Here is a 25,456-nt window from a genome sequence, read left to right on the forward strand (position 1 = left end):
GTTATCCTTTGGATATCCCACAGGTCTTATCAACTAAACTTGATCTGTAACTAAACTCATCATCCTTCCTTTCTCTGTCTCTTTTGAAACTTACTCTTTCTATACATTGTACTATATCTCAGTTTATAGGAGCATCACCTAACAGACACCCAAGATTCCAACAGAAGAGTCATGACAGACTCCTCTCCTCTCTCCTCTTCATACCCCACATTCAATTCCCCACAAAGTCCTGCTGATTTTAAGTTCTCAGTGACTCCTGAATTTGTCTTCCCTTCTTCATCCCAAGCATTCTTTTTTTTTTAAAGCTTGTCATTTTATTTTATTTATTTATTTTTTTACATCTCTATTGGAGTATAATTGCTTTACAATGGTTTGTTAGTTTCTGCTTTATAACAAAGTGAATCAGTTATACATATACATATGTTCCCATATCTCTTCCCTTGCGTCCCCCTCCCTCCCACCCTCCCTATCCCACCCATCCAGGTGGTAACAAAGCACCGAGCTGATCTCCCTGTGCTATGCGGCTGCTTCCCACTAGCTATCTACCTTATGTTTGGTAGTGTATATATGTCCATGCCTCCCTCTCACTTTGTCACAGCTTACCCTTCCCCCTCCCAATATCCTCAAGTCCATTCTCTAGTAGGTCTGTGTCTTCATTCCTGTCTTACCCCTAGGTCCTTCATGACATTTTTTTCCTTAAATTCCATATATATGTGTTAGCATACAGTATTTGTCTTTCTCTTTCTGACTTACTTCACTCTGTATGACAGACTCTAGGTCTATCCACCTCATTACAAATAGCTCAATTTCGTTTCTTTTTATGGCTGAGTAATATTCCATTGTATATATGTGCCACATCTTCTTTACCATTCATCCGATGATGGACACTTAGGTTGTCTCCATCTCCAGCCTATTGTAAACAGAGCTGCAACGAACATTTTGGTACATGACTCTTTTTGAATTATGGTTTTCTCAGGGTATATGCCCAGATGTGAGATTGCTGGGTCATATGGTAGTTCTATTTGTAGTTTTTAAGGAACCTCCATACTGTCTCTCACCACTCTTATTCAACATAGTTTTGGAAGTTTTAGCCACAGCAATCAGAGAAGAAAAGGAAATAAAGGGAATCCAAATCAGAAAAGAAGAAGTAAAGCTGTCACTGTTTGCAGATGACATGATACTATACATAGAGAATCCTAAAGATGCTACCAGAAAACTACTAGAGCTAATCAATGAATTTGGTAAAGTTGCACAAAACAAAATTAATGCACAGAAATCTCTGGCATTCCTATACACTAATGATGAAAAATCTGAAAGTGAAATCAAGAAAACACTCTCATTTACCATTGCAACAAAAAGAATAAAATATCTAGGAATAAACCTACCTAAGGAGACAAAAGAACCTGTATGCAGAAAATTATAAGACGCTGATGAAAGAAATTAAAGATGATACAAATAGATGGAGAGATATACCATGTTCTTGGATTGGAAGAATCAACATTGTGAAAATGACTCTACTACCCAAAGCAATCTACAGATTCAATGCAATCCCTATCAAACTACCACTGGCATTTTTCACAGAACTAGAACAAAAAATTTCACAATTTGTATGGAAACACAAAAGACCCCGAATAGCCAAAGCAACCTTGAGAACGAAAAACAGAGTTGGAGGAATCAGGCTCCCTGACATCAGACTATACTACAAAGCTACAGTAATCAAGACAGTATGGTACTGGCACAAAAACATCCCAAGCATTCTTGTCCTAGTTCTCATTCCTCATCTGGACTACTGCAGTATCCTCCCAACAGGTCAAATCCCTCATCCTCACTGCTTCCAGAATGAGCTACCTAAAACACACAGTGGGCCATGTCATTCAGTGGCAGGGACTGCTAGATACTCACTACAATCCTTTTTCCTCTTCTTCCTGGGTATACAATTAGATTACATTTTCCATCCACCTTGCTATTTGGTTTGGTCATATGACTGAGTTCTAGACAATGGAATGTGAGCAGAATTGATAAGTGCCCCTTCTAGGCTTGGCCCATAAAACCTCCCATGGGAGTGCCTCTGTGCTCTTTTCCCTTTCTGACTGTGACTAGGATGGTGACCCCAGGGCAAATTTGAAGACAGGAGGATGGCAGAGCCATTTTCAGACTGGATTCCCAGCATCATTTTCTACTACCACCATTGCAGACATGGAATCACCTTGTATTATTATGCTGAGTGAGAAATCAATTTCTGGCGAACCATAACTTGTTTGGCTCTATTTGTTAACAACAGCCTAACCTCTGTGTGTGTGTGTGATTTCTAATTACATACACATACTGTACACATGTCATTCATACTTTATTCTGATACTGATCCCATATATATGCCTTTTATCATCTACACTTTCACACTCTGTTTGACCTAGCTTGTATTCTTCTCAAGGCCCACGGTGTCTTTAATGGTAGGTACTTTCAGACTTCATCTCCATTGGCTAATTAACAAAATCCTACAAATTAACTAAGTAGCCTCAGTTTCCATAACTTGTTCTCTTTGTCTTTCAGTATGGACACACTGTCCAGACTGCTTTCTTGGATGCAGAACAATAAGCCTATTTATCTGTCCTTAAGGGATGCCCCAAGCTTTCGGAAAGAAAGATACCTTTGGGTGGTACTACTTAAAAGGATATCATTCATAAAACCTAAACGGAACATTTTCATTTCAAAATATCTAGGCTGAACCCACTGCAGTGACATTATAGGCACCATTTGCCCCTGTGAACTCAAAAGTAACCATGGAGCCCTCAATGTTATTTTAAGTACCTTCTTGAGAACTATGTGATTTTCTCATCTGTCTACCCAGGGTCACCACATAAATGGCATTGTTTTTATGTCATATGACCAAAGAAGAAACAAAAATAGCAGAAGGTAGAGAGAGTGGTGATGTTTTCTGATTTGCAAAGCAATGGATCATAGGCTATGAAGTCTGTCTGCTTGGGTTCAAATCCCTGCTGTGTCACTCATGAGTATGTGTGATTCTGGCTAGCTACTTCACCTTTCAGCTCCAGTTTCCTTATCTCTACAATGGGAAGCAATATTACCAATCTCCTTGGGCTGTGGTGAGGATTCACGCATTCACATGAATGCATGTGAATTAGCATAAAATCATGCTGTAAAGCATGGCACACACTTGATAGATGTTCATTGTCAACATCCTCCTCATCATTAAGAGCCCATTAGGACTTTCCCAATGGAAAGAAACCTGACTAAAATGTCAGGGACCATGAGACCCACTCCTCTCCTTTTTTTCAACAAATTGGATTACTCTTAAGCATGAAAATCTTTTCTCCTCCTGAACCTGGATTCTTTACTTCCAAATGGGGATAATAAGATGCCCCTCCATTGACAGGAAATGGAATGAATGTGATTTCACTTTAGAACTTAAAGTAAATCAATGTGAAACATAGTTCAAATGCAAACAAAAAATTTTGGAAGTTTGAATATACCTATTTTTTTTTGCCACTATAGTCAATTTCAGGACCAATGATGCTGATTAATTCATACAAAAGAATTTTATATAGCTAAATTGTCGATTGGTACTGAAATTCACTAGAGAGACAACAGATAAGAGCAGAAAGTTTTAGAAGATTCATCATCCAATGGACATGTCCATAGACAAGTTACTTACCTGTTAAAAATCTTAGTTTTTCTCTACATAAATTGGTATAAACAAGACCCTACCTACTCCCCAGGACTGTCAAAAAGAGAAAATAGTAGACTACATATGGAAGTGGTTTGGAAATTAACATGCTTCATAAATGAAATATATTGTAATTTTATATTAGCTGTTAACACTTCTTTTTAGCTAGAGAGATGAGTCATGCATTGTCATCAAAAATGCTGAATGACATCAACATGTGATCATTTTGCCACAAAGTCCTCTTTTGCATTGTCAAGTTATTTTTAACAAGTTCAAATACTGTGCATTTGAAATTCAAGTGGGTGAGAAATGATTTTGATGCTTCGGAGGATGTAATTAGTTCTAGAAATGAACAAACAAATATCTAGCCAAATTCCTCAAACCTGAAAACAGGGACCAACACTTTGTCATCATGTTTATTTTCTTCTTCCTCTACCTTCTAATCCTTTTAATAAGCCAAAAAGAATTTTTTTTAATGCAGGCAAACACTGAGTCCAAAAAGAAAAGAAATGCTTGATACAGTGAGCTACAGAATTCTTTTAAAGAATTTTGTCTTAAATTTCCATTCCAATTGTGATTGCTTGACAGGTTTAAACCAGAGTCTCAACACTGGCTTTCTGAATGAAATATGAACCCATGTCCTTCCAGTGGTCCCTCTTCACAACATCATTACAGTTTGTAGCTGGATGGGACACTGGAGAGGAGCAGTGATCTACACTAGGTCTACTGTTCTGTAGATCAAAAGCAGGCTCAGAGAGACAGACTGAATTCTCCACTGTCACACAGCTGGCTGACTCAGGTCTCCTGATTTAGTTCTAGGTTCTTTTCACTATATCTCACTACATTTTTTCTCCTTCCCTGGATTTTTTTTTTCTTTCATTTTTGGAGTTAAGGAGGTGAAGAGGGAGGTGGGGGCATGGACCTGATTGCTTCACTTTTTTGTACATTAGACTATGTTTTACACAAGTCCATTTTGAAATTTGCACAGGAATGCAACACCCCTAGCTAATTTCCATATAGAATCAGGCCTGGGTAAGAAATAGAACTCTTACCTCGCTCCAGTTTCCAACAGTCCAGTACACAGGGCTGCGGCCCGTGGAGAGCTGCTTGTAATCCGAGGCATTCAGCAAAAACCCTTCAGCAATCAGACTTGTTGCGTCTTCCTCGGTCAGGACTGGTCCGGAACTCTGTGTTAGATTCATGTTGCTTGGAAGTTCTTGGGGGTGATGGTTTACTGGCTTTTCTGAGTATGCTGGCTGGTGGTCTCCTCCCAGAGGGAGTGGAGTGTTAGCTGGCTTTTCAGTGACCATCCCCTCAGCTCTGGGTGCACCATTTTTGAGAGTGGTGGGCCTTTGGCTGGGCACCAGTCCTTCCGACACTGTGCTGAAGGGTGGCCACAGGGAGGCCCCTCTAAGATAAGGTGTTGGTGGAGGTCCAAGTGGCATTTCTGTACTTCTTTCCACGGGAGCATCACTTCCAGGTACTCTGATCTGGGTCCATGTCACAGAGTTGCTCTCATCTTTGTTCTCAGGTTGTTCACTGTCTTCCCCCGAGCCACTATGAATCTCCATTTCTGGCTCTTTGGTCAAGGGATTATGAAATGGAGTCACCTGCCATGCCACAGGATGGCTGGAGGCTGACAAATCAGAACCACTCACTGTTGTGACTACAAGGTCTCCCTCTGAGATAGGACCAGTGTCTGGACTGGAAACATTCTCTTCATTTGGCTGGGTACTCAAAGACCAGGAATTGAGGATGGGCTGGGAAGTACTTCCAGTGGAAATGACATAATGGGAGTCCAGTTCAGTTTGGGTTGAACTATTCTGCCACTGTTTCCCATCCAGGTCTCCTTCTTTGGAGGCTGTGGTAGGACCAGGGCTGTGAATCGTCAGAGCACTTGTGCTCATAGGCTCAGGCACTGTGGGCGTAGTCAGCATCCTAGGACTGGGTGTAGTCAGCACCCTAGGACTAGGTGTAGTTGGAGGGATGGGCTTGAAGGGGTCAGTTGTTGGTAGCTTTTTCCCATTGGAAATTGTGCCTTTGTTGGGTTTTAGAATTCTCCGGCTAGATGGGCACTGCTGGAGACCACATAGAGCTCGGCTATTGGGTTTCCTTGTCACGTCGCAGGGCTCATTGTGGTTCTTGGCACACGTGACACTGCGAATCCGCACTCCGCCACCACAGGAAACAGAACACTGGGAAAGAGAGACGGCCGTTAGTCTAGTTTGGTGGAAAGATGTGTTGGTTCTCATGCTGAGGTTTATGGCAAATCAGGACAGGCCCAGTAGAAACTGAACTGTGTAGCTAGAATCGTTCTCTATCTTTGAATAAGGTTTCTGTGCCATTTTAGTTTCCCATGGAAATATGTATCTCCGGGAGACCACCTAAGGCTCAGGACTAACCATGTACCCTTCACAAACTGAAAATGCAAACCACGAAATAGTAAAACTGAAGTCTCCCTGGGCTATGACTGTTGGTTGGTAGATCCACAAAGAGTGCAATGATTTAAACGGATCACCTAATTTTTTAAAAAAGATAGTAATATTATCTTCCCTAGGGTGTGATGCTATTAAATTAATGTAAACTGTTTATGTTTTTTTGGGAATCTATTAATTTAATGACATAAGCCTTTCCCTTTATATCCATATAGCCACATAGCCTCACTCAGGCATCTTAAGCTCCATTTTCTTGCCTGTGTCAGATGGACTCAGATTAAAAACTAGACAATAACATACTCACACATGTATACAGATCCAGGACCTTTTATGAAATTTAAAGATGGGTAGTTAACCAAAGGTGGGGAGATACCATTTCCAAAGAGTTAGGGGAGTCCTGTAGCATGGCGCTGATACACACATGGATGCCGTGGCAGGTCCCCCTCCCTAGTGGTCTCTCCGGGCTCTGTAGGGCACAGGCAGCTAGATTGCCTTCCGGGGAAACCTAACAAGACAGTTATTTCTCAGGATTCATGGTAAAGACTATGTCATCAGTCTTAGCAGCTGCAAACCACACATAGTTGCTACATGACACTAAATTTCTTGATATTTTGAAAAAAATCTGTAGTTTTACCAAACTGTTCCATTTTTAGCCTTCCTTTCCAATGACATTTTAAGTTAACCACCAAATATTGGTTGTTGAACATGGACTGTCCAGGAGTCTGTGCTGACTGTTTCGCATTCGTCTGTCTTACATCTCTGACCCTAAAGTAGGTTTCTTGAAGATGGGGACTACATAATGTTTCCTGGATTTCAAAGGGCTTCAAAGCCATTATTCCGTGTGATACCCTGTGAATATGAGCCCCGAGATTTATAGGGCTGTGAGATTTACAAGGTTGGAATTATTATTCCATCTCTTACAAGAGAGGAAGCTGACACCCAGGAACCTGCCTGAAAGGCTGTAAGTCAGTGGCAGAGTAAGAATTAGATTAATTCCATGCCTCTCCCCACCGACCAAAAAAAAACCTAGCACAGCACAGCGGAAAGCAGTTTGTCTACTGAATTTACTTATTGACTTAACCAAACTTTTGATTTCTGAAAACGTACCCAAAGGCAGAAACTGTTTCTTATCCATGACTGAATTCCAGGATAGTTCTTGGGATACAATGATCACTTACTACATATTTATTACATGACTGTTCTACTTGGAAAATAATCAGGAATGGGAAAATTCTTCTCCCTGTGAACGTATGCATTTTTCAGCTTGAATTTCTTGCCTTCTCAAGTCCTGTTTTCAATTTCCTTTCTATTGGAAAATAACTTCCCCCTTTATGTTGCTCCAATCCAGCGTAATCACTCACTGATGTATGATAGCTCTGTTGAAATCAGCATCTTTGAAAAGCAGGAGAGACACGTGAGCACAGAAGACGGTGCAGCCCAGGTTATGTTCAGCTGCAGGTTTGGGGTCAACCAGTAAAGCTGTGAGTTTAAGATGTCAACAAACACTCAAATGCCCAGCTCTGAGACTGAACTTCCAAGTTCTGATATAATAATATTAATCTTTGGTGGGAACACTGCTTCACGGACCAAGAAATGCACACTTATTTCCAACCAAGTGGAGACTACCAGCTAAAGCTCTCAGAGCCCAGCAGTGAGGAAATGGTTTCTTCCAGCACTTTCCATGACTCACTTCACTTTGGAGCCTGGGACAGGCAGGCTGGGGGTATTTATTTTCCTGGTTTACTACGATATTTCTGCTCTTCTTGTGTATGGAGACACTTTATACTCCATCCATTTTAGTCATCCTGAGTCACTTTTCCACTTGTTACATTCTGATACCATCTCCTAGGGTTTTCAAATCTCCACTTTGTAAACATGTATCAGTCTAACCAAATAATCTTCCACGTATGTCTGAACATATTTCCACGATGGCAACCTCAGGTAGGCGCTGATCCAGAGGTGATTCATAAATGAGGACCCTGCTAGCACTAACGCCAGTTATTCTCAAGCTGCAGGTGTATTCTGCTTTGGGTTTTCTTTACAAGAAATGTCAGATTAGACAAAGCTCATAGTAGGAAACTCTTTGATTTTTCTTTTCTTTCTTTTCATTCCCTTTTTTTTTTGTTTATTTTGATTTGCAATACCCCTAATGCCCACAGACTTTCCTGTACAACTTTACAAGCATTTCTAAAAATCCAAAAATATATGGGTGTGTGCTCTCCCCCCCCCCACATTGAACTATGAAGTAAAAGAGCTATAAAAGCTGTAAGAAATAGCTTAAAGCCCTCAAGCCCATTATGAACTCCATGCATGGTGCCGGGACTAAGCCTCAGAGCTTCCTCATCTAGAAACTGAAAGTAATACTCATCTTTCAAGGCTGCTGTGAATATTATATAAGAAAACAACCTTAACATAGTACATAATATATAGAAGAAATTGGGAATTGGAAGCTATTATTATCACTGTTATAATATTGGTGCTGATAATAAAAATAGTAATAATAATAACAAAGGGCATGGGGGTCCCCAATTTCTACTATCCTCGCGAAGCACAGAGTGGCGCACGGACCTGTCTTAGGGCATGCTGTGAGGTGAGCAGGTGTCTGAGTAAAGCAGTTGTTGGCACAAGTCTAGAAGACACCTGTAAAGGCCCATATATCCCATGGGTTTATTGCTGGGTTTTCTTTTAGATTCAGGTTTCCTAGGACTAATAGATGGATACGTTTTTTATTTTTAATTTACAAATTACAAGTATTCAATAATCTTATTCACTGTGAACTTGTTCAGCCTAAAAGAATAAAGCAGGAGTAAATAATCACTATCTAGGTAATTAAAATACATTAGCTTTCGTTCTTTCAAAACAGAAGGTTATTCTAGAACAGAAACGCCAAAGTGGCAGCCTAAGGGCTACACGTGGCCCATTGGCGTGTATTCTTTGGTCTGCTCAACCTCAAAACAAACAAGCAAACAAACAAAATACAAACACCAAATTAGTGGCCAACATTTAAAAATGAGCAGATATCATTTGAAAACTCCAGGTTTTTAGCTTCTCTTGAAAAGGCAGATGATCTGTAACTATCGCCCCATTCCCAACTGGCAATTCAAAACTTCATGAATGGATACCTGGGTCTGGGAGAGTTTATACGTTTTCCACCTACCATTCATCCCCATCTGCTTTCCTTACTCAGGAGACAAAGAATCTTTCAAATAATCGGTGGATGCCATTCCTTCACATTGGGGCATATTGTGCCCAGTGAGAGAGTCAGTGTCAACTATCTACCAAGGATATTGGGCCTAAAAACTCAGTTGCCTTTTCTCATAGTGACAGCAGAACAAGCAGTGTTGTTGTGCCTTCAGCCATGCTTCTTCCAGTACATCTTCCAACTGTGTTTATCTCCTTAGAAGCTGTCAAACCCTTCAGATGAGATAAATGCAGGACACAAAGCCACACTTAGAGCTCATCTCAACGGGTCGTTTCAGGATTCTCGAAACCAATTTCTTCTATGATTACCTTACCCCCTTACCTTATAATTTTGACCCCGGTACCAGGCAAATAGCTTGTCAATCTGTTAATGTCCTCCCTGGGAGTTATCTTTCCCTCATTTGCCATCAATCTTAGATTAAGGTCTCTGGGGGGGAGCCCGCTGAGAAAGAGGTCTGTTGCTAAATTAGTCAACTCCACCCATCCGAGGTGCACTGGTGCACTGTGCAGTGGTGGGGGGACCCCCAGTTGGGTCAGAGCTGTAGTGCTAAGAGAGAGTTTATTCAAAACCACAGTTGAGGTTTCTCAGAGAGCTTGGGCTAAAGGGATGAGCAGGGAAACAGCTAATGCTTTGGGCATAAAAACATTTAATGCATAGTCTCAGGAATTTATAAATGAATGATTGGACCTCATGCTAAAACCATTTTGAAAGTAAGCTAAAACCCTTAGGTACCCGTTGTTGGCTGAATTGTGTCCCCTCCAAACAAGATATACTAGAGTTCTAACTCCTGCTCACCCTCTTCACTCGTACGTCAGAATGTGGTCTTATCTGGAGATGGGGTCTTTACAGAGGTAATCAAGTTAAAATGAGGTCACTAGGTTGGGCCCTAATCCAAACGGACCATTGTCCTCATGGAAAGGGTAAATTTGGATACAGAGACACACATATAAAGACAATGCCACGTGAAGATGAAAGCAGAGATGAAGGTGATGCATCTACAAGCCAAGAAACACCAAAGATTCTGAGCAAAGCACTGGGGGTTAGGAGAAAAGCATGGAAAAGATTCTCCCTCACAGCCCTCAGAAGGAGCAAACTCTGCCCACACCTTGATCTTGGACTGCTGGTTGCTGTGAATGGAAAATGTTGCCTGCCATATCAGTAAACAAGGGATGTTGCAGCCGTCAAGCCACTACAGCCGTGGATGGTGAGCCCTGAGGGGACTCAGGATGGGGAAGAATAGGATCCTGGCCTGATAGCTAAGGTGCACATCAAAGGCATGATTTCAGTGAGCCCAGACTCTTGCACCTTCCCATACACAGAAAGCGCTCAATTCCCTAACCTCAGATATCTGGTTTTCTTTAATTAACGGTAATCTTTAGATGTTCCAACTACCTGGTCTTTGTCACAAAAACCCCTATATATGTCAATCCCAGTCTCCCAGTTTATCCCTCCCCCTCTCCCCCTTGGTAACCATAAGTTTGTTTTCTACATCTGTGACTCTATTTCTGTTTTGTACAACATCATAAATCAACTATACTCCAATAAAAATTAAAAGAAACAAACAAACCCTATATATCCTGGCTCATCCCTTACCTCTTTGGAGCAGTCCCTCAGAGCTATCTGAGAGGCCGTGTCCCAGGCTTAAGGCCTCAGTTTTGTCCACCAAATAAAACATAACTCTCGACTTTTAGGCTGTGCATTATTTTTAGTCAACATTACAAAAATGGTGAGACAATACATTTCTACTGCTTAAGATACCCAGTTTGTAGTACTTTGTTATGGCAGCCCTAGCAAACGAATACAGTACTCTAGATAATTAAAAACAAATCAGACATGATGTAGAGAAGCAGCATGGCTCCAGATTGGTTTTCTGTGAGTAGCTGTTTCAGACAAGGGTGCTCACATGTGTTTTCCAGGAAACCTGGCAAAGCATGGGCTGCTGACATCTGGCGAGGACTGAGATGTTGGCACTTGCAGAGGTCCCATGCTAAAAGAGCAGGCGCTGGAGGCTAAAGCATCAGGTGTCCAGCCTCGCAAGAGTGTCCTGGACCTTGAATGAGACTAGGAAATACTGAGGGTAAGCGACTCAGCGATGTCTCCTCACCTTCCATGCTCTGTCTCCCTTCAGTTTGCAGGAACTCCTATGGCCTTCCCATGAATTTTGTTTGCCTGTTTGTTTTGCTTTTCATTTAGCTACAGATAAGCCATTGGCACTTGCTGCAATGCTTTCTGTTTGAAGAGCCAGGAGAGCTTGTTTGTGAAACATTTAATCTATCTGGTCACTTGTGCAAGCCAACACCCGAGCGAACAGCTTTGCACTTAATACATTCTTAGTAGCTGGGCAAATTAATTGCTTTGTTCACTTGTTTGATTGTGTGCTTTGGTCAGGCACAAAAAGGGTGGATTAAAGATCTTTGCAGACCCTGGGCAGGTCTGCTTTCGGGGGTTCCACCCTACAGCCCATCAGATATATTAAAAAGCATCTCTAGTTTCAAGTGAAATATAATCTTCTTCTGTAAAAACAATTTGAAAGGCTTCTTATTCTTTTGCTTTTGAAAATAAATATTTGGTGAGGCCAACTCATTTAATTTATGAGTGGCTCTCATTTCTCAGGAATCATTAACGCATAGTCTGGAACTCCAGCAAAGTGAGAAAAGCTGATCTACAAATTGTTTCCAAACATAGTACATTTTTTACGAACTGAGAGCTGTCAAATTGTTACATTTTGCAGACTTCTGAGATGCTTTATGCCATAGTGTTCAGAGTAAAAGCTCTTCTGCCTGCCTTCAAACCCTAGCTTCAACACTTGGAGGCTGTGCGACCTTGGACAAATTTCTAAATATCTCTAATGCCTCAGTTCCTTCACCAGTAAAAGGGGGCTAATCAGGCCATTGTGAGATATTGTGCTAATACCCATAAAGGTGCTTAATATACATACTAAATGTTTGATAATTCTTTGCTTTTAATATGTACTTTAATAATGATTTCTGATTTTGCAGTGTCCTTTGCTTTACTGGAACAATACATTAGTTTTGTGTTTTTTTTTCCCCCTCAGGTCTCAAACATTTTTGTAGGCCCATGAAAAACTTGCAGGCTCTAAGCCCTGTGCTTACAACGCTCCCCACCTAAAATGGCCCTGAGCTCAGGGAGGGAGTTAGATGAAAATGCAGGGGCCACCGATCAATTCTGTCAGGGGACTTGGGTGTCACTGACTGGACAAGACTTGCAAAATTAGAGTAGCGTGGAAAACAGACCGTTGTCTTCTCACCTGATAATAAAGTTTCAATTTAGTGAACGCTTACTATTTGCTAGGCACTCTGTGAAGGGCTCACATGGATTATCATCAAACCTTACAATAACTCTGTCTTTCTAGATGAGTAAAGGCTGGGAGAGGTTTAACACTAGCTCAGTTAGGGCTTGCCAGAGCTGGAAAACCTTGACAGGGAAGGGCAGCTCATGGATTCCCCTCTTCGGCTTTCCACCTTGGTCAGCCCAGGGAGGACAATTCTACAGGATTCTAGGAGCCTCACAGTTCTTGGGTCTTTTGACCCAGTTACATGATAGCTTTAGACTCATCCAGAGTGACCCAAATAGCCCAGGACAGACCAAGTGATCAGGTATTGCTGGCACACTACTTTTCATCAATTAATGTTGATCTCAAGACAAAATCCAGACCATAAATACTATGTGTAGCAAGAATCACTATATCATCTCTTAAAAAAGTATCCCAGCATAGAATGTCAAAGACATTCAGCGTGTTTCAGTAAAGCTCATTAGAGGGCTACTGTGTACAGACATTAGCAAGACAGCAAAGGGAAGAAAGGAAGACCCATTCAATGAATATTTTGACGCTGATTTAACTCAAAGCACCTCTCTTGACAACATCTCTTGAATGAAGGCAGCGGTTCAGCCTCTCTGTGGACGCTGGAAGCTGTATTCCATGTCTGCTGCCACTATAGCGTGCAGTGGCCTCTGTTGGAACAGACTTGAGTACCGTCTCAGCGTGCCAACTTTTCAGGCCCTTGTTCTCCAGTTAGGCTCATCATTTTGCACAAACACAATGAAAAGAATTCCTCAGCCAAATGTGAATTGCAGTCCTTTGAAAATACATGAAGATTCTGGGAATTAGTAAATTCTACATGACAAAAATGATTAACTGCTTTGGATACAGCTAACCGCACTTTGGGTAAACAGATCTGATGGGCCAGTCACAATACCCCATTCAGCCTTATTTTGACGACACTGTAATTTACGGCAATCGAGGTTGGCAGTGGACTGATAGGTCAGGCCAGCCACAGGCTGTGACCGTACCTTCCAGGAACAGCAGGGGGGATATTCTGGCCTATTACTGATGTGTGCACCGTCAGTAACACGCCTGTATTAGGTTGTAGGTATGTTTTCTTTACATGTATACCTTTGTCTTTTCTTTCTTGGGGTCTTAGCTCTCAATAAAGGGACCATATCTTTTTTATTTTCACCCAGGTGCTCCAGAGAATATTCTGTACAGAATTAGAAACGAAATAAACCTAAACTGTGACTCTGAGCTGATGAAATAGTTTTGGAAATGAGGTTATCAAAATGGCTGTATTCAAATGAGTGTTTTCTGCTTTCAAATAGTTATCTTCAGAAATGGAACCTTTGCTTATACAAAATTTTGAAGTCTTCTTTAGATAATACTTTATAATCTCTGAAAAGCAATTGCATTTATTTATAATCAAGTATCACTTTAAACACAAAGGTTTTATCCATATGGATCAGATTACTCCTTTGTCCATCAGACTTAATTCTAATTTCTGTGGCATTCTCCTGAATCAGATATTCTCCATTTCTCTGAAGGTGAATCTAAGAAGAATTCCTAAGACTCTGGTCAATGGCAGCATTATTGTGGAGACCACGTGGCTTCCCAAGGAAGCTCATAAGAAGTCAGCATCCATCGATAAATTCTGGCCTGTTGGTTTTACGAAATCATTTATTTTCTAGTCATTCCTTGGGTAACTGACTGAAATATGCATAGGGAAGCAGAGCAAGGCCCCTGGAGACTCCAGCACCCTTGGAGAAAGCGGATGTCTACTTCTACTACAGACTCTGGGAGCACAAGGACTGACAGTTCCGGGTCCCATGGTGACCCAAAGAAAATTAAAGCCTGGGAGTCTTTTGTGACTGCCTAGCCCATGAATTTCTAATTATATGCAGAGAATTAGATCAGATTAATCTTGGGGAAATGCAACACTATTTGAATTTATGTGGCTAATACTATTACATGTCCTAAACCTTGATCAGGATTGAATAGATGGATGATGTGAGGGGCTTCTCCAAGTGACAAGTAAACTTACTGTCTATCATGCCAAGTAGAGTGACCCACCTTTGGTGTTTTTTTTTTTTTTTTTTTTTTTTGCGGTATGTGGGCCTCTCACTGTTGTGGCCTCTCCCGTTTGCGGAGCACAGGCTCCGGACGCACAGGCTCAGCGGCCATGGCTCACGGGCCCAGCTGCTCCGCGGCATGTGGGATCTTCCCGGACCGGGGCACGAACCCGTGTTCCCTGCATCGGCAGGCGGACTCTCAACCACTGAGCCACCAGGGAAGCCCCACCTTTGGTTTTCTAGTATGAAGCATAACTACCAGTAAATGTTTGACAAACCAACTCTTGGGGTAGGTGGGGGAGCCCTGATTTGCTACCAATGGTTTAATAACGGGCCAGCAAAAATCCTGAGGGTTTTTCAATGATCTGTCGTGAGTCTGAGCGAGCAAGATCCAGCTCATCCCTGGCGGGTATTTGACCACTGGGCAGGTGAGAGGAAGATCCTGTGAGAACGGAAAACAAGCACGATAGGATACTGGGAGGTGGGAAATGCAGGAAGTAGGCCAGAGGTTATAAACGCTGGCCATCGTGCACTTTTACCCCGGGTCACTTTGGATTAGTTAATAAAGAGGACTGGGTGGGGGGCTGACGAAGCATGAGTAACGCTGGCCTTCCTTTTGACCCCTGAGCTCACCTGACTCCAGTTGCCCACTGTCCAGTCTGATGGACACAAGACGTCTCTGTTGCAGGAGGTGAGGGTCTTGGGCTTCAGCAGGTGCTGGCAGTCTTGAGCCGGGAGAGCCTGCTGCTCCTCAGAGCCCATGGTCTGGATGCACAGCACTGTTCGCTTCTTCTCTCCGTGGGGCCCACATGTCGCCGAACATGCTTCCCACTCCCCTGCCCACCACCTGCAGACACACATGGATATGTCAGAGAAGATCGCCTGGAGGAGACACACATTCAGTTCATCCACTGGCAAGAAACTGGGAGCAGACGCTCTGATTACAGAACTGGGAGGTCCCTGAAGATGCTCCAGCCCAGCAGAGGGAGCTCTGCGGACAGGGCCACGGCTAGCTTGTTCAATCACAGCTCCGGAAGCCAGCAGACTACTTGGCATAAGTAGATGCTAAGTAATGATGTCTGTAAATGGAAAAAAGAAAAAAAAAAAAATCCCTCTCTTTTCAGTCAAGAAAACTGAGGTCCAGTTTTCTGTTGTGCAACCTCAGGAAAGTTTAGGCCTTACTCTCCACATCTGTTAAATGGGTGTAACGACACTGACTTTAGATGAGTGATGTGGATGCAACGAAACAGCAGTTTATGTACAGTGCATGGTACAGAGTCTGACATAATACAAACTCAGTCATTTGTAATTATTGTTCTTTGGACTTCTGCTTTTGACCAAAAGAATCCAATCAGAATCTAAGTCTCCTGGCTCTTAATTGAATGTTTTTCTATTTCAGTGTGAAGCAGGTACTTAAACACTTACTAATTTTCCATTATTTAGGAGATGATCAATCAGGGGCATGGCCTTCATTGACACCCCTCCCCCATCTCCTTCAGTCTACCTGTTAACATTCTCACTGGTCCCTTTAATAAGAAAGGAGTAGAAAAACAAGAAACTTATGAAATAATTTCGTTTTTTGTCAGCTGTTCTTGATAAGTTGAATAGTTGAAACTGTTGGCTAAATTAATATTCTGGATTCTCCATGGGAAAATGAAGATGTGTGCTCTTCCTCTACCTGTTATCATGGAAGATTGGCTCAAGATTCTGGGATGTGGGCCCAGTGGTTTCACAGAAGTTGCTTTTGAAAGTGGCGAGGAGCCCTCTTCGGAGCCCCCTCTTTTCTTCCTTCCCCATCATTGTGCAAATCTTCCTTAACACAAGATACAGAACAGGTGTCTTGACCCAGTGTGGTTTGGGTCCACCGTGGCTACAGACGTATGGTCTGCTTATTCATCCCTCTATGCAGGAATAAAATGGAATATTTGTTTTTCATGGGAAAACAGTACCGCATGTGAATTCCTTCATTCCTAATTTTAAGGAAACCTTCTGACCTTGAGACAGTATTGAATTTTGAAGAAGATTAAACTTCATACTATTACTTATGTTTACAAAATATTGGATTTATTTAGGTAGAACTTCTTTGATTCTTATACTTTTTTTTTTTTTTTTTTTTTTTTTTTTTGCGGTACGCGGGCCTCTCACTGCTGTGGCCTCTCCCGTTGCGGGGCACAGGCCCCGGACGCGCAGGCTCAGTGGCCATGGCTCACGGGCCCAGCCGCTCCGCGGCATGTGGGATCCTCCCGGACCGGGGCACGAACCCGCGTCCCCTGCATCGGCAGGCGGACTCTCAACCACTGCGCCACCAGGGAAGCCCTGATTCTTATACTTTTAATCTCTGGTTAAAAATATTAGAAGAAAGCTCTTCCTCAAGTCTGTTATACTCTTCAGTTAATAGTAAGATTTCTTATTGATTCTTTGGTGTTTAACATCTGGGCATCTGGTGCGGATAAAGAGCTAATATTGGAACCATATGATATGACACCAAATAAATGCCCACTCTATTATCCTAATTACTCTGTCCTACCTCTGACATTTCTAAGGGAGGCCAGACACACTATCAAATAGATCAAATGCCGTTCTGGAAGGGCCTTAATGTGAGCTGACTGAAAGTCTAATTTATCTAGTTACTTGCTACAAGGCTTTCTGCTATGTCACCGCAAGGTGATAACAGACTTCCTTGGTTCTCTTTCTGAAATTTCCTCCACAGTCTCCTGAGGACATCTTGCATATGTTTGTCCCTAGTTTAAAGCGAAACCCATCCTCTTTATTTTCCAGGCTCAGAACTCAGGAGCTATTGCCAAATTGTTCTCTGTTGTCCATCTCATTGTTTTCAGTGTCTGCCATAACCACACCTCTTCTGGGAGATTTATAACAGAAGACTGTTTACATGCTCTGAGTGATTGGTGAGAAGGACAATATAACATAACTCAGCAGGACAAAAGGCCAAGCGCACCCATTTATTCACCCCCAATAAGACAACCTTTCTGGTTTCATCAGCATAGAATCAACAACAACTTGACTTTTTCCATTTTTGCCATTGATTTTTCTCTTGCCAAAAAGTCCATGACACCTGTCAGACCTAACGTACAATTGGATAATTGATCATGCATTGTCTTGGATTGTTCGTTCGTCTCTATAATTAGTCAATCTTATCATTCCATTTACTTTGTAAAAGTCCTAAGGACTGGGGCTCTATCAGTGATTCTCACTGTACCATCACCTGGAGAGCTTTAAAAAAGTTATCAGTGTTCAGGCCCCATTGCTATACTGGATGGCCAGAATCTCTTGGGCATAGGGCCAAGGTATCAGTGTTTTTTAAGGGTTCTTCGATGACTTTCATATGAAGTCAGGATTAGAGACCACTGGTGTTATGATACCAAATAAATGGATTTGGTTGTTTATCTTTAAATTTTCCTACCCCAAAAAATGGACACTGTGGTTTTAGTATGAATTATGTGTAATACAGAAGTGTGTGTATGTGTGTGTCGAGACCCTCAAAGAACCTGTAGTTGCCCTAGAAAAGTTTACTATAGTTTGGAAATCAAGTACAAAGATCTGTATCTTCTACCCACACCCATACCAGTGCTTGCTCAGGAAGCTCTGACTACCAATAAACCAATAAGCTACAAAAATTAACTCTTTCTAACTCATTACTCAGAAAACTGAAAGTCCTAATCTGAATTTGTTAAACTCTTGCTCAGAATAGTAATTTCCTTAAAAATATCAATTTTTATAATTACTATCTTTGTACTAATCTTTTCCCTAATAGCACTTACGTACATCCCCAAATCCAATTCAATTGGCATTCCACATTCCAACATAACAATCGTTACTACAATACAGGCACTATTGCTTCCTTGATCCTTATACACAGTGTATCCAGATTCTCACCGTATCCTGTTCCTTCCACCTCATTTTCTCTAGCTTTCTTGTTGTCTCCCATGCACACCATGCTCATTCCTCTCCCACCTCTCATGGACTTTTCCCAGTCTCAGTGAGCCCATTCCTTTCATTTAGATGGGTGGTTCTCAACCAATGGAGAGTCCCACAGCCACCTCCCCAGGGGACATTTGGGAATGTCTGAAGACATTTTTGGTTGTCACAAATGAGGGTGGAGGTGTGCTCTTGGCACACCTCTAGTGGGCAGAGAACAGGGATGCTGCAAAATATCCTACAATGCACAGGACACCCCCCACGGCAAAGAATTATCCAGCCCAGAGTGGCTCTAGTGCTGAGGCTGAGAAACCTGGATTTAAATCATGAGCCATTCTTTTGGCATTGAAACCTACATGAAGCTGTCAGGGTGGAAAGAGTTTATGGAGTTGGAGTTTATGGAGCATTTGGATATGCTGGGCACCATCATAGCTGTAGGCTAGCAGAGCTTTACTTTGTTGTAAACCAAAGTTCAGAGAGAGGTCCATATAAAGAAGAGACTCAAATGACCTCTTTCTGGAGTCAGATACACTTTCAATTCCAAAGAATTTCTTTCTTGACAGGCTATCCCATCCTGGAGTGTGCTGAACAAGACTTTCATTCTGAAAGCCACTGACCATATAACACTTATTTCTTTATTTCCATTTTAATTTTAATTTTTTGGCTACGTTGGGTCTTTGCTGCCATGCGTGGGCTTTCTCTAGTTGCAGGGAGCGGGGGCTACTCTTCGCTGCAGTGTGCGGGCTTCTCATTGCCATGGCTTCTCTTGTTGCAGAGCCTGGGCTCTAGGCACGCAGGCTTCAGTAGTTGCAGCACGCGGGCTTGGCAGTTGCGGCACGCAGACCACACTAGTTGCGGCGCGCGGGCTCTAGGGCGTGCAGGCTTCAGTAGTTGTGGCGCATGGGCTCAGTAGTTGTGGCTCACAGGCTTAGCTGCTCCGCGGCATGTGGGATCTTCCTGGACCAGGGATCGAACCCGTGTCCCCTGCATTGGCAGGTGGATTCTTAACCACTGCACCACCAGGGAAGTTCCCAACACATATTTCTTATGTTTAGATTACCAGAAGCTTTTATTAAATCTTTAAAATCTGTCTTAAGTAACCATTTGGGAAAGAACACAGAATGTCCAAATTGGATGTAGAGACAAATTTTTACTGAAGGACAATAAACCAGAAATAAAAGATTAAATATTACACATGAAATCATTTTAGGAGGGGGAAATGACAGCTCTGAATGATGGGTATGAACTTTTCGGATAGCATGAAAATTAGGTGATAGAGGAAGATATTGCAACTTGAAATTCATATCCAAGGAGACTACTGGACTAAGCTTTCAAAGACAAATAACATTAACACAGCCATTGACATTTATTATTTATTCTTTAAAAAAGCAAATCAACTTAATTTCCATTCTTTACTCCCCTTGTGAGTTTGCAGGCATGATTTAGCTTTGAAGTTAGAACTTTCTGCTTGTTTATAACATTTTCATTGTGTTTTAATGTGTGAGAAGTATTGTAAATTTTGGGAATCTGATTTTACCAGAACCTGTTCATCCTGAGATCCTGGGCAGCAACATGGTGTACTAGCACCAGCATAGAATTCTCAGTAGACCAATCTAGGTTCAAATCTAGACTCTACCACTTATTGTTAAGTGACTTGGGAAAATTTTTGTGAAGACTTTAGTGTCCTCATCTGTACAATGACATAAAAGTATCTACCAATCAGGATTGCTAACGTGAATAAATTGTTTGGTAATATGGAAAGAGCTTGAAACAGAATGGGTTCTCAATCCAGAAATCACGCTCCTTGGTATTTACCCAGAGGAGCTGAAAACTTTTTGTTCACCCAAAAACCTGCATATGGATATTTACAGTAGCTTTACTCATAATTGCCAAAGCTTGGAAGCAACCAAGATGTCCTTCAGAAAGTGAATGGATATTCCATCCAGACAATGGAATACTATTCACACTAGAAAGCAATGAGCTATCAAACCATCAAAAGACACAGCGAGGGCTTCCCTGGAGGTGCGGTGGTTGAGAGTCTGCCTGCCGATGTGGGGGATGCGGGTTCGTGCCCCGGTCCGGGAAGATCCCACATGCCACAGAGCGGCTGGGCCCGTGAGCCATGGCCGCTGAGCCTGCGCGTCCGGGGCCTGTGCTCCGCAACGGGAGAGGCCACAACGGTGAGAGGCCCGCGTACCGCAAAAAAAAAAAAAGACACAGCGAAACCTTAAATGCATATTACTCAGTGAAAGAAGACAATTTGAAAGGTTATATACTGTATGATTCCCATTATATGGCATTCTGGAAAAGGCAAAACTATGGAGACAGTAAAACGATCAGTGGTTGCCAAAGGAGGGAAGTAGAGATGAATAGGCAAAGCACAGAGGAGTTTTAGGTAGTGAAAATGCTCTGTATGATAACATAATGATGGGTACATGTCATTATATATTTGTCAAAACCCATAGAATGTACACCACCAAGAGTGAGAACCCTATGGTAAACTATAGACTTTGGGTAATTATGATATGTCAATGTAGGTTCATCAATAAAAAAGTAAATAAATAAAGCAAAAGAAAAAAGTAAAAATAGTGGGTTCTTAAAAATTGTTAGTTACCTCTGTACCACCTGGGAATACTAACCACCCTCTACGCCCTGACTTTATCATGAATCTTTTGGGAAGCTGAAATGCAATCATAAGTAAGAAGGACTTCTGTAAATTAACCATTATGTTGGAATATTCCCTGGCATTCTATGTAGCTTATCATATGCTACTTCAGAATGCATTTTCAGAAATTGTACCTGTTATGTGCTGTATTTACTTAATATTTTCAGGAGTCAAATATCTCTAACCAAGTTACAGAGCCTTATCTATTTCAACAGAAATGAACTACCTAAGAGAAGCACCATAGGTGAATTTGCCAGTTGTTATTTTGATAAAGATTTAGTCCAGATGCATTAAATAAACAAATACAGATTCAGGGAAAAGAACACATATACAACACTAGGACAAATAAATATTAAAGATGAAATTTCAATAAAATTAGCTAGCTGGGGTCAAGTACAGGTACCATAAATATTAAACATAAATGTATGTATGTATGCATGTAATTTTGTGTGTGTGGTGTGTGTATCACCTTCAGTATATATATAAAAAAAAACAAACAAGGGCATACATTTTACTTTCCAGTGTTAAAAAACCACTACTGGGGGACTTCCCTGGTGGTCCAGTGGTTGAGAATCCACCTGTCAATGCAGGGGACATGGGTTCAATCCCTGGTCCAGGAAAATACTACATGCTGTGGAACAACTAAGCCCGTGTGCCACAACTACTAAGCCTGTGCTCTGAAGCCCGCGAGCCACAACTACTGAGCCCACGTGCCACGACTACTGAAGACCGCATGCCTAGAGCCCGTGCTCCGCAACAAGGGAAGCCACTGCGGTGAGAAGCCCATGCACCGCAATGAAGATTAGCCCACGCACAGCAATGAAGACCCAACGCAGCCAAAAATAAAAATATAATAATAAAAATAAATTAATTATAAAATTAAAAAAAAAACACCACCACTATTGGGATCATTAATATCCGTCTCTGAAGGCTGTGCCTTTAGCCTGAGGTCTGAACTGGGTAAATTCAGGCTCGATCTGCTAATTTGTTGATCTTGAAGTATCGCAAGCTGAAGCCCACGCATTAATCATGTCCAGAAACTCAAGAAACCCAGAACTTGGGAAATAGATACCAGACAGAGAGAAATCAACACAAAAATGCTACCAAATAATAAGGATTTAAAAAACTTGTCAAATTGCATGTACTTTGTTCTTCTTCCATAAGTATAATCTTCAAATTGTTTAGAGAGAATCGGAGGAAATTATGTTTCCAACACAGCAGCAGAAACTGGAAATAGGATGGATTGTTTTCCTCCCTGGAAGTACAGTGGTGTAGAACGGCAGAAGCAGCAGCTGCAAAAATGATCACCAGCTCACCAAGAAAACCTGGGCACCGGATGTCACATTTGTGCTGATTGGGACAGCACAGTGACTGCCTGGTAACCTGGTTCCAGGCATTTGTGGCCATCAGCACTTCCATTCTAACTGCCGGGGCTTCATTACTGATTTTGTGGGAAGGGGTTGTGTAATTGGTCCATTCCAAAATTTTGCTCTGAATCAACAAACTGCATCCATGTACTCAGCTTAGGAAGCCTTCCAGGAAAACAAAAACCCAAAGTATCGTTTACCTTGTTCTAACAATGCCGCTCTTAGAACTGAGAGATAGAGAGATGTGAGGTAACCACAAAGCCCCAGGGAGGACAGGGACCATAGACAACGATGAGCAGGGAAGGCATTAGGAAGGCATCCAGGTGCCTGCCTGCTGAGCCCTGACAGCAACAGCTCCGTCTTGCTGGTGTGCGTGTATCTCACGTAGCCCTCCTGGCTGTTAGCTTCCTTAGGAAGTGACATATTTGTGTTACTTCAGAAAATCCTTTGCCATATGCTCTGAGGAAACCCTAATCACATGGTTTTCCAAGTTTTGGTGCTTCTATGACTTGGTGGAAGGATTGCCTCTGCTCTCCCCCTGCTTTTACATTATGCTTACATTAATTAGTATGCTGCCTGTGTTAGTTTCCTAGGGCTGCTGTAACAAACCACCACCAACCTGGTGGCTGAAAACAACAGAAATCTAGTTTCTTATAGTTCTGGAGGCCAGACATCCAAGTCAGTATTACTGGGATGAAGTCAAGGCTTTGGCAGGGCTGTACTCCCTTCGAAGGCTCTAGGGAAGATCCGTTCCTTGTCTCTTTTCAATCTCTGTAGGCTGCCAGCACTCCCTGGCTTGTGGCCCATCACTTCAATCTTTAGGCCAGTGTCTTCAAATCTTTCTGCTCCAACTTCATATTGTTTCTCGTGTGTGTGTGTGTGTGTGTGTGTGTGTGTGTGTGAGAGAGAGAGAGAGAGAGAGAGAAAGTTCCCTCTGACTCTCCTATAAGGACACTGTGTTGGAATTTAGGGCCCAAGTGGGTAATCCAGCATAATCTCATTTCAAGACCCTTTAACTTAATCACACCTGCAAAGACCCTTTTTCTAAATAAGGTAACACTTGCAGATTCTAGGGACCAGGATGTGGATATCTTGGGGGTTAGTCTTTAGCCACCATATGACTACACTCAGGGCCAACTTCAAGTCCCCAGAGCTCAGCCTGTATCATTTAAGAATTCCTCTATCAAAACTCCTCCTCTGTGTCTACCAGGCTTCAGCCTCAGCTCATCTCCTGTCTGCCAGCCTCTGGACTCTTGCCCCAGTATCTGTCTCCTTCTAGCCCTGGTTGTATCTTTTTTTAAAAAATAAATTTATTTATTTATTTATTTTTGGCTGCATTGGGTCTTCATTGTTGTGCGTGGGCTTTCTCCAGTTGCAGTGAACGGGGGCTACTCTTCGTTGCAGTGCATGGGCTTCTCATTGTGGTGGATTCTCTTGCTGTGGAGCACGGGCTCTGGGCACATGGGCTTCAGTAGTTGTGGTGCAAGGGCTTAGTTGCTCTGCAGCATGGGGGATCTTCCCGGACCAGGGCTCGAACCTGTGTACCCTGCATTGGCAGGCGGCTTCTTAACCACTGCGCCACCAGGGAAGTCCCTAGCACTGGTTGTATCTTATTATAGAGTCACCTTCAACTAGAAAGTTCTGTAATTAGAGTGCAGAGGTACGTAAACATAACCACCCTATGGCAACTGAATTCTGAATTCTGAAAATAGTGAAGCCAAGATTTTAGCTACAGGTGAATAAGAAAATGTCAGATACCGATTGATGTCTCTTCTAAAATAGAGAGCTGCTACAATCTTCAATCCACACTCTTCTTTGACCGTGTTTCTTTTATGGATACGGCTAATATCCCCAGCTATAACTTGGCCCCAGCAAGTGAGCACCCGAATCAAAATCTTCTGGTGCCCACCACACCTAGCAGAGTGCTCGCTTTTCCTCAGACACAGATTGAGAAAGGAGTGAGGTACATGCCTCTTTGAGTAGTTTGCTGTACGTCGACCTGCTGCAGGCTTAGAGCTAGTTAGCCTTGAGTATTAGGAGGTCTGCCTGGAACCAGGTACCCAGACACATATCTCTTATTTTTTTTTTTTTGTGGTACGCGGGCCTCTCACTGTTGTGGCCTCTCCCGTTGCGGGGCACAGGCTCCGGACGCGCAGGCTCAACGCCCGTGGCTCACGGGCCCAGCCGCTCTGTGGCATGTGGGATCTTCCCGGACCAGGGCACGAACCTGTGTCCCCTGCATTGGCAGGCGGACTCTCAACCACTGCGCCGCCAGGGAAGCCCCATATCTCTTATTATATCACAATATCACAGTGCTCAGTAAATGGTAACTGTTACATGGTTATTATCACTGTCGTATCTCTCATGGAAAATAATGAATGCTTAACAAATATTTGCTGGTAATATTAAGGCCCAGGCAGACTAAGTAAAGTAATAAAAATGAGAACCTGAACCCCAGGGATGAAATTAGCTTCAAGAAATAAACAGCTGTGGTTTTAAAAAGGTAGCCACTCACCAGGGAGGGTGGCTTTGAAAAGTGAGGTGAGAATCCCAGGCGTGTATGTACTGGTAGTCAGCTAGTGAGGGCAAAAGGAAGTGACTGATGACAGTCTTTAACTCTGAGGGAGACTAAGTATGCTGGAAGCCCATAAGCTCTGTGGCGTGATAGGCTATTGATTAGATAAGGCTAGCGATAGGAAACATTCCTCTTTCCTGGCTCGTTCTTCCCTAAGAAGGATTTATAGAAACTGCAATTACATACAAAACCTAGAGGGGCCAAATCCCGTGCTCAAGTCCCTAGTTCTT

At 42.4% G+C, this 25,456-nt stretch overlaps 1 protein-coding gene across 1 annotated transcript in view; it reads right to left on the minus strand.

The window, feature by feature from the left end:
- Positions 1 to 25,456, minus strand: part of ADAMTS12 (ADAM metallopeptidase with thrombospondin type 1 motif 12) — a 388,886-nt gene that overhangs the window by 61,620 nt on the left and 301,810 nt on the right. Inside the window, 2 exon segments of the mRNA XM_065874119.1 lie at positions 4,738 to 5,880; positions 15,317 to 15,530. Of these exon segments, the coding sequence (XP_065730191.1) occupies positions 4,738 to 5,880; positions 15,317 to 15,530 (1,357 nt within the window).

The sequence above is a fragment of the Phocoena phocoena genome, chromosome 3 (assembly GCF_963924675.1).
Source record: "Phocoena phocoena chromosome 3, mPhoPho1.1, whole genome shotgun sequence".
NCBI lineage: Eukaryota > Metazoa > Chordata > Mammalia > Artiodactyla > Phocoenidae > Phocoena > Phocoena phocoena.